Source organism: Balaenoptera physalus, assembly GCF_965194825.1.
Source record: "Balaenoptera physalus genome assembly, chromosome: 19".
Lineage (NCBI taxonomy): Eukaryota > Metazoa > Chordata > Mammalia > Artiodactyla > Balaenopteridae > Balaenoptera > Balaenoptera physalus.
Window position 1 is genome coordinate 15,997,665 of NC_138900.1, and position 10,918 is coordinate 16,008,582.

Consider the following 10,918-nt stretch of genomic DNA (forward strand, 5'->3'; position numbering starts at 1 on the left):
AAAGCATGTCAGTTCCTTTTTTTCTGCATTCACATTATACTTAGTGTCTATAAACATGCAAACAGACAAATCCTCTGATATGATCTAGTAATTTGCTACCTGATTCAACATTGTTTTATCTGAGGCCTCTTTTCCCATCTGATTAACAATTCCCTCAAAATAAGGTCCTCTCTTTTACTTTTCCTTACTGTGGCTTGTAGCAGAGGCTAGATATTCCGATAGTTACTTGATTGATGGCCTGTGGTAGTATGCAAGGAAAACATCTTTCTCATCCATTCAAAAATCATTTAATGGTAAGTTCTTTTTAGATATACATGTCAAGATCATATCTCTTTACCACTGATAAGTGTGTTAATGTATACTCAGAAGGTTTCGAAGAAGATAGTCAATAAAATGTTGACGTCCAAGAGCATAAGTTTTAGTTGGGAAGGCATTATTATCAAATTGAGCATTTTACATATAATATTATATGAAAATGGCAGGTTGTTGAAAGATTGCTTGAAATGGATGGTCCAGACTATAATTATATACTAATTTCAGACAAAATAGACATTGAAGGGTAGAAAGAATATGTGAAGGCTTTTGGATAAATTGGATTGTAGCATGTCCCTGAAGGTGGTTGAATTCTCAGCAAGGCAGTATAATTCCAATTATTGATACAAATTAGTTTTGTGTGTCCTAGAACTACACATAAATGGAATTGTACGACGTGTACTCTTTTGCATAAAGCTTTAAATCTGAAAAATATTTGAGATTCATCCCTTTTGTCATTATGTATCAGTAGGTTTTTTCCTTTTTATTGCTGAATGGTATTCCATTGTATAAATTTCACTGAAGTATTCCATTTTATAAATATATGATACAGTATTACCTGTTTACCTTTCGATGTCTAGTTTGATGGGATAAAAGGGCTGTTGTAAATAAGATGTAAGTCGTGAGTAAGATGAATCCATCTTTAAAATTGCCCCACCAGATATGGGTGGTAGTAAGTTAACAGTAGTAAGATATAGTTTTTAAGGCCAATCAGTGCTGTACCTATACATTGAAGAATTCAATCTTTCACAGCCCCAATAGGAAATAGCAGAGTTAAGGTATGTTACTCCACTGGGAGGAAAACTTGAACCCATCCTTCCCTAAAACTGAAAAAGTAATTTAGCAAATTGAAAGGAGGAAAAGTTATAATTGACGGTCAAGAGAATTTAGTTATTGATCATTTCTGGAAGAATACATTGATGGTAGCAGCAGTCAGAACATAACAGTGATTATATTCATGTTGCAGATATGCTTTGTCCTCTGGTTTATTTTACAATTCCTAATGGAATTATGTTTTCCCAATTCTTCCCTTTCAAGAGAAAAAAATTGCAGCGATATGGAGAGTTAGGGTCTAGACTATAGACGAGTGTGTCTGTTTGCACTAGGAAATTAGTCCTGAGAAAGTTCATTTGCCATGGGTGGGCTAAATACAAGTGAGGAAGAAACACATGGAAGTATTTTATAACACTTATTTAGTCATTAGGGAATAAATATATAGTCTTTCATCTTCACCTGAACATTTTCATTGCTTACTGTTTAGTACCCTTGATAGGCTCCCTCCATTATCTCTGAATCCGCCCATTCCAAGAGCAATCCCACTTTCACCATCCTTTATCTTCTGCTTACTTGCCCTTGTGTTTATTACACCTGCCTAATGTAGCTTATATTTACAACATCCCAAAGATATAAATGTTGTTTGCTTATGGCAATTTTTCCTCATTTTAATGTTCTATACATTTTCCCTCCAAGAGGTAATTTATTTTGGCCTTTCTGTAGACTACAGTAGTGAGATAGATAGTCCCACCATGGGTTGTTTGTATATATATCTTATCCATAACGTTTATGTGAAGACTTACTGGTGTTAATTGTATTTTTTCTAGAAGAAGATTGGAAAGCTGAAGATGTTTTAGTGAAGTTCAAAGAATACCAAGACAGGCATTCTAGATCAGTTGTATCCATCAACCACAAAAGGCTAATGAAGGAGAGAACTAATATTTTGGGGAAAACATTTACTGTCAGCAAGAACCATATTATTTCAAAAACAACACTACGTGAATATAAACCTGATGGAAAGATTTTTAAAAATATTTCAGAATTAGTCATTAGAAATATAAGTCCTGTAAGAGAGAAGTTTGGTGAGAGTAATGGATGGGAGAAATCACTCCTTAATACTAAACATGAGAAAATTCATACTGCAGTGAATCTCTATAAACAAACAGAGCGGAGTCTGAGTGGTAAACAAGAGCTTATTCAACATCAGAAGGTTCAAACTCCAGAGCAGTCATTTGAACATAATGAATGTGAAAAACCCTTCCTTATGAAAGGAATGTTATTTACACATACTAGAGCTCACAGAGGAGAAAGACCCTTTGAATACAATAAAGATGGAACAGGCTTCATCGAAAAGTCAAATCTCAATGTTCACCAACAAAATATTATGGAGAAGAAGGCCCACGCATACAGCAAATATGGGAAGTTCCTCTGTAGGAAGTCCATTTTTATCATGCATCAGAGATCTCAAACAGAAGAGAAACCCTTTCAGTGTCCTTACTGTGGGAATAGCTTTAGAAGGAAGTCATATCTCATTGAACATCAGCGAATTCACACAGGTGAGAAACCTTATGTTTGTAGTCAATGTGGAAAAGCCTTCCGTCAAAAGACAGCCCTCACTCTTCACGAGAAAACACATATAGAGGGGAAACCCTACATTTGTATGGATTGTGGGAAGTCCTTCCGCCAGAAGGCAACCCTTACTAGACATCACAAAACACATACAGGAGAGAAGGCCTATGAATGTACTCAATGTGGAAGTGCTTTTAGAAAGAAGTCATACCTCATTGATCATCAGAGAACACACACAGGAGAGAAACCATATCAATGTAATGAATGTGGGAAGGCATTTATCCAGAAGACAACCCTCACTGTACATCAGAGAACTCACACAGGAGAGAAACCCTATATTTGCAATGAATGTGGGAAGTCCTTCTGCCAAAAGACAACCCTCACTCTCCATCAAAGAATTCACACAGGAGAAAAACCCTATATTTGTAATGAATGTGGGAAGTCCTTCCGCCAGAAGGCAATCCTCACTGTTCATCAGAGAATACATACAGGAGAGAAATCCAATGGATGTCCTCAGTGTGGGAAAGCCTTTAGTAGGAAATCAAACCTCATTCGCCATCAGAAAACTCACACAGGAGAGAAACCATATGAATGTAAAGAATGTGGAAAGTTCTTCAGTTGTAAGTCAAACCTCATTGTCCATCAGAAAACTCACAAGATAGAAACCGTGGGAATTCACTAAAATCTGTGACTTTTTTGGTGAAAACTTATAAAGTCATAGTAAAACCTGTTGCTTGCAAATATAATAATATTAAACAGTTTAAGGTACTGTACCACATATGTACCTACTATTTGCTCTCCTATAAAACACATAAAAAGAATTACTGGACAAATTAAATGATAAAAGTCATTGAAAATACAAGCTTAAAATTTTTATTAGATTCACCAAACATAAATTCCTCTATCAAGTTGCTACAAACATTTTAAATTGCTTATTTTAAATTTTAATATATACCTTGTTGTGACCCAGTAATAAACAGTAGGCTGCCTGGCAGTGGCCCATGGACCACACTGTGAACAGAACTGCTTTAAAAGAAAGGCGGTGTGACTGTATTTCTCATTGCAAATATGGTATAAAAGTTGTTACCTCCTCAGAGTTAACCACAGTTCTAACTTCTAACATTATAGTTTTTGCATATTATAAACCTTTATATAAAGTAAATTATACATCATGTATTCTTTCATATATGGCTTGTTTCATCCATCACTCTGTCTTTAAAACTCATCATTAGTGCATGTGGCAGAAGTTTATTTATTTTCATTCTGTATAAAATTCCATTATATGATTATATTTCAATTTATCCAATCTACTGTTGATGGACTTTTTTTATTGTTTACAGCTTAGGGTCATAATAAATAATGCTTCTTTGTATTTATATTTCAGTGTACATATATTCATTTCTCTCATGTATATACTTAGGAGTGGAATTGCTGGGTCCTGGGATATATGTATGTTGATACTATCAAATGACTCATAACTTTCACAACATGAGATAATTCACTCTGAAGGAAGACAGCTGTAAATAGTATCAATATGGTGATGGCTCAAACGCAAGAATTCATACTAGAGGGAAACTCTATGAATGTTGTGAAAACTGGGAATCCAAATATAATGCATGTCCAAAGGCTTTTAGCCACAGCTCAAATCCTGAATACCAGACACATGTAATAAATGTGAGATTGCCTTTACCCCTAAGAATGCCTATTTGAAATCAAAGTCATACTAGAGAGAAGGAGGCATCTAGTATCTTCCTTGCTCAACATTAGAGAATTCTAACTGGATAAAATACTATCTTACTGGTCATATAAAAATGATAAATATGGAAAAGCTTATAGCCATAGCTCAAATCCTTACAACACCAGGGAATTCACAATGGATGGGAACACTTCAAATGAAATGACTGTAAGAATGATTAGTTATAACTCACTCTATACAACAGCAAAGAATTCATACTAAAGAAAGGAAGGTTGACATGGGAACAGATGAGGCTTCAACTCTTAACTCTGGGGAAAGCTGTTTCCATGAAAGAAGTCCAACCATACCGAGATCATGATGCTAGAGAGCCTATGTGTAGGCACCCTAGTCAATAGCCCCAGCTAAGCACCAAGCCGTTATCCAGTATCATCTGCCAACTATATGAATGGGCCATCTGGGGCAAGTCAAGTCTTTAAATGACTGTAGCTGCTGCTGACATCCAACTGGAACCACATGAGACATCCACTCCCCCCTTCCCAAGCAGGAACTGCTCAGCTGAGGCCTTCTCAAATTTCTGACCCTCAAAATTAAATGGTCACATTTTAAAATTAAATTTGATAGATTAAAAGAAGGGGGAAATAATCTGTTAGTATCTGTATTAAAAAATAAAGGTATGAATATTTGGATTCCAGGGTCAATGAGCAAAACTGTGGTGACTACGAGGTGATCTAGGCGTGAGCAAAAACTGGCCCTGAAATACAGTTGAAGTTTGGACTGTAATTTTTGTTTACAATTACATATCTACATAACAATTCAGTGAGGAGTCCATATACATATCTTTTTTTTCCCTCCTTTTTTTTTTTTTTCTCCTTTTTTGGTAGTAAGTTATACTCATCAACTTGATTACCAATGCAAATGTATACTTCCCAATTTTGCAAAAAAAATTAAAATAGCCCCAAAATACCAGCTATGGACAATGCAGAGAGAAGTAAGTCTATCTTTGAAAGATCCTGTGCAGAGTCATTTCATGAACTAAGGTGAAGACAGAAATCAAGATATAGAGTCCAATGGACATAAGTACCGCCATATCCTTGTAGGAGGAACCTTTGAATACCTTGAAGTTTTGTTTTCTAACAGCCGTTCAGGAAAATTAGGTCCAATAGTTTTTATTTTGGTATGAAACAGGATTGGGCTATATTCCAAACTCCTGTGTTAAGATTTCTTTTGAAGAAGATGAAAATGTTCTTTTTCATTAATTTTTATGGGTCCTTATTTTATGAATTGATAAATATATGAAATGAGGATTTTCATCTAACTGATCTTTTGGTCAGTGAAGTTTGTGCAGCTCTGAGGAGTGGACATGGTTTTGGAATCCAAGTCCACTTATTCCTAAATATATACAACAAGATAGGAATTAATTTGCAAATTCATATTTTGTAGACCTAACTGCAAGGTCATAGGACACAAGAGAATTAACATGGGCAAAAATTTCATCAGTTCAAAAGAACTAACAAAACTCCACAGAGTATATACGTGTAATGCTTTCCTTTAAAAGCAAAGGATGTAGCTTACCAAGAGAAAGGGTAGGCAAGCATTTGGTTGGGGGGAGTCCAGTTGCAAGCTCCCCAGTGTCCTTATTCACACAGAGACTGCACTCTTATCTCCTGACTGAACCACTAAGATCTGTGTGAATCTTGGCTCTGGGAGAGCTCAGGCAGAAGTTCCCCACAAGGGCTTTTATGACCCTCTGTTCACTGGTCACATAGTCAAGCTGGGCTATCTAATTGTTTATGTGAGTAAACAAATTGACTCTGGGCTGTCTTTGAGGAAGTTTTCAACTTTAAACAGCACCTTATATATCCCTCTGCCCTTATCTCAATCAAAGGCAACATCAGACATTCAAGCATCATGGAGATAATGTTAGAGATTTTCCAGTCCAGCTATAAATCAATTCCATCCCATAAACATGGTTCCTACAACTCCTGTGTATTTTCTGATAATCTGTGTATGCAAAAAAGCATGTCGCCTCACTTCTTGTGTCCCCAGTATCAGATTGTGCATAGTGCATCTCAAACCTGAAACATTCTTGCCAGGTAATGCTTGAATATCTTCACTTAATTTGTGGTCCAGAAATAGTGCCAGACTTGTCATGCCCTGCCTTATAAGTAATATACAACAGCCAAAACACAGATATCAACACTGGTCTCTATAAACTGGGGCTTTTCACAATCATAGATGTGTGACAATACCAAGCAGTGAAGAGGATGTGAAACAACTGGAACTCTCATACACTGCTAATGGGAATGCAAAGTGGTAAAACCACTCTGGAAAACAATATGGCGGTTTCTTAAAAAGTTAAACATACACTTCCCATGTGACCTAGCCATCCCACTTATATTTAGCCTAGAGAAATAAAAACTTATGTTCACACAAAAACCTATTCATGAATGTCTATAGTATTATCATTTATAATCACTAAAAACTGGAAACAATCCAAATGTTCTTCAATGGATAAATGGATACACCATGGTACATCCACAAAATGGAATATTACTCAACAATAAAAATAATGAACCATTGACACACGCAACATTATGGATGAAACTAGTCTCAAAAAGTTACATACTGGGAGGAGCTTCAAGATGGCGGAAGAGTAAAACGCGGAGATCACCTTCCTCCCCACAAATACATCAGAAATACATCTACATGTGGAACAACTCCTACAGAACACCTACTGAACGCTGGCAGACCTCAGACCTCCCAAAAGGCAAGAAACTCCCCCACGTACCTGGGTAGGGCAAAAGAAAAAAGGAAAAACAGAGACAAAAGAATAGGGACGGGACCTGCACCAGTGGGAGGGAGCTGTGAAGGAGGAAAGGTTTCCACACACTAGGAAGCCCCTTCGCGGGCGGAGACTGCGGGTGGTGGAGCAGGGGAGCTTCGGAGCCACTGAGGAAAGCGCAGCAACAGGGGTGCGGAGGGCAAAGTGGAGAGATTCCCGCACAGAGGATCGGTGCTGACCAGCACTCACCAGCCTGAGAGGCTTGTCTGCTCACCCGCCAGGACAGGTGGGGGCTGGGAGCTGAGGCTCGGGCTTCAGTCGGATTGCAGGGAGAGGACTGGGGTTGGCGGCGGGAACACAGCCTGAAGCAGGCTAGTGCGCCACGGCTAGCCGGGAGGGAGTCCGGGAAAAGTCTGGACCTGCCCAAGAGGCAAGAGAATATTGTTTCAGGGTGTGTGAGGAGAGGGGATTCAAAGCACTGCCTAAATGAGCTTCAGAGACAGGCGCGAGCCGCGGCTATCAGCGTGGACCCCAGAGACGGGCATGAGATGCTAAGGCTGCTGTTGCAGCCACCAAGAAGCCTGTGTGCAAGCACAGGTCACTATCCACATCTCCCCTCCCAGGAGCCTGTGCAGCCCGCCACAGCCAGGGTCCCGTGATCCAGGGACAACTTCCCCAGGAGAACGCACAGTGCGCCTCAGGCTGGTGCAACGTCACGTTGGCCTCTGCCACTGCAGGCGTGCCCCACATCCGTACCCCTCCCTCCCACCGGCCTGAGCGAGCCAGAGCCCCCAAATCAGCTGCTCCTTTAACCCTGTCCTGTCTGAGCAAAGAACAGACGCCCTCAGGTGACCTACACGCAAAGGCGGGTCCAAATCCAAAGCTGAAACCCGGGAGCTGTGCAAACAAAGAAGAGAAAGGGAAGTCTCTCCCAGCAGCCTCAGGAGCAGCGGATTAAATCTCCACAATCAACTTGATGTACCCTGCATGTGTGGAATACCTGAATAGACAACGAATCATCCCAAGTTGAGGAGGTGGACTTTGGGAGCAACGATATATTTTTTTTTTCCCTTTTTCTCGTTTTGTGAGTGTGTATGTGTATGCTTGTGTGTGTGCTTTTGTCTGTATAGCTTTGTTTTTACCATTTGTCCTAGGGTTCTGTTTGTCCGTTTTTTCTTTCTTTTTTACTTTATTTTTTGTTACTTAAAAATTTTTTTCTTAATAATTATTTTTTATTTTAATTATTTTATTTTATTTTATTTTATTTTATCTTCTTTCTTTCTTTCTTTCTTTCTTTCTTTTTCTCCCTTTTATTCTGAGCCATGTGGAGGACAGGCTCTTGGTGCTCCAGCCAGGTATCAGGGCTGTGCCTCTGAGGTGGGAGAGCCAAGTTCAGGACACTGGTCCACAAGAGACCTCCCAGATCCACGTAATATCAAATGGTGAAAATCTCCCAGAGATCTCCATCTCAACGCCAAGACCAGTTCCACTCAACAACCAGCAAGCTACAGTGCAGGACACCCTATGCCAAACAACTAGCAAGACAGGAACACAACCCCATCCATTAGCACAGAGGTTGCCTAAGATCATAATAAGGCCACAGACACCCCAAAACACACCACCAGACGTGGACCTGCCCACCAGAAAGACAAGAAACAGCCTCATCCACCAGAACACAGGCACTAGTCCCCTCCACCAGGAAGCCTACACAACCCACTGAACCAACCTTAGCCACTGGGGACAGACACCAAAAACAATGGAAACTATGAACCTGCAGCCTGCGAAAAGGAGACCCCAAACACAGTAAGTTAAGCAAAATGAGAAGACAGAGAAACACACAGCAGATGAAGGAGCAAGGCAAAAACCCACCAGACCTAACAAATGAAGAGGAAATAGGCAGTCTACCTGAAAAAGTATTCAGAATAATGATAGTAAAGATGATCCAAAATCTTGGAAATAGAATGGAGAAAATACAAGAAACGTTGAACAAGGACCTGGAATAACTAAAGAGCAAACAAACAGAGATGACAACACAATAAATGAAATTAAACATTCTCTAGAAGGGATCAGTAGCAGAATAACTGAGGCAGAAGAACGGATAAGTGACCTGGAAGATAAAATAGTGGAAATAACTACTGCAGAGCAGAATAAAGAAAAAAGAATGAAAAGAATTGAGGACAGTCTCAGAGACCTCTGGGACAACATTAAATGCACCAACATTCGAATTATAGGGGTCCCAGAAGAAGAAGAGAAAAAGAAAGGGACTGAGAAAATATTTGAAGAGATTATAGTTGAAAACTTCCCTAATATGGGAAAGAAAATAGTTAATCAAGTCCAGGAATCACAGAGAGTCCCATACAGTATAAATCCAAGGAGAAACACGCCAAGACACATATTAATCAAACTATCAAAAATTAAATACAAAGAACAAATATTAAAAGCAGCAAGGTAAAAACAACAAGTAACACATAAGGGAATCCCCATAAGGTTAACAGCTGCTCTTTCAGCAGAAACTCTGCAAGCCAGAAGGGAGTGGCAGGACATATTTAAAGTGATGAAAGAGAAAAACCTACAACCAAGATTACTCTACCCAGCAAGGATCTCATTCAGATTTGATGGAGAAATTAAAAGCTTTACAGACAAGCAAGAGCTAACAGAATTCAGCACCACCAAACCAGCTTTACAACAAATGCTAAAGGAACCTTTCTAGGCAAGAAACACAAGAGAAGGAAAAGACCTACAATAATAAACCCAAAACAATTAAGAAAATGGTAATAGGAACATACATATCGATAATTACCTTAAATGTAAATGAATTAAATGCTCCAACCAAAAGACATAGACTGGCTGAATGGATACAAAAACAAGACCCATATATATGCTGTCTACAAGAGACCCACTTCAGACCTAGGGACACATACAGACTGAAAGTGAGGGGATGGAAAAAGATATTCCATATAAATGGAAATCAAAAGAAAGCTGGAGTAGCAATTCTCATATCAGACAAAATAGACTTTAAAACAAAGACTATTACAAGAGACAAAGAAGGACACTACATAATGATCAAGGGATCAATCCAAGAAGAAGATATAACAATTGTAAATATTTATGCACCCAACATAGGAGCACCTCAATACATAAGGCAAATGCTAACAGCCATAAAAGGGGAAATTAACAGTAACACAATCATAGTAGGGGACTTTAACACCCCACTTTCACCAATGGACAGATCATCCAAAATGAAAATAAATAAAGAAACACAAGCTTTAAATGATACATTAAACAAGATGGACTTAATTGATATTTATAGGACAATCCATCCAAAAACAACAGAATACACATTCCTCTCAAGTGCTCATGGAACATTCTCCAGGATAGATCATATCTTGGGTCACAAATCAAACCTTGGTAAATTTAAGAAAATTGAAATCATACCAAGTATCTTTTCTAACCACAACACTATGAGACTAGATATCAATTACAGGAAAAAATCTGTAAGAAATACAAACACATGGAGGATAAACAACACACTACTTAATCACCAAGAGATCACTGAAGAAATCAAAGAGGAAATCAAAAAATACCTAGAAACAAATGACAATGAAAACACAACGACCCAAAACCTATGGGATGCAGGAAAAGCAGTTCTAAGAGGGAAGTTTACAGCTATACAAGCCTACCTTTAGAAACAAGAAACATCTCAAATAAACAACCTAACCTTACACCTAACACAATTAGAGAAAGAAGAACAAAAAAAAACCCAAAGTTAGCAAAAGGAAAGAAAT

General features: G+C 38.5%; 1 protein-coding gene across 1 annotated transcript in view; it reads left to right on the plus strand.

Moving 5' to 3' along the window:
- Positions 1-6,571, plus strand: part of ZNF382 (zinc finger protein 382) — a 54,700-nt gene extending 48,129 nt beyond the window's left edge. Inside the window, exon 5 of the mRNA XM_082439462.1 lies at positions 1,914-6,571. Within this exon, the coding sequence (XP_082295588.1) occupies positions 1,914-3,337 (1,424 nt within the window). The 3' untranslated portion in view covers positions 3,338-6,571. The remainder of the gene's footprint in view (positions 1-1,913) is intronic.
- The last annotated feature ends 4,347 nt before the right edge of the window (positions 6,572-10,918 follow it).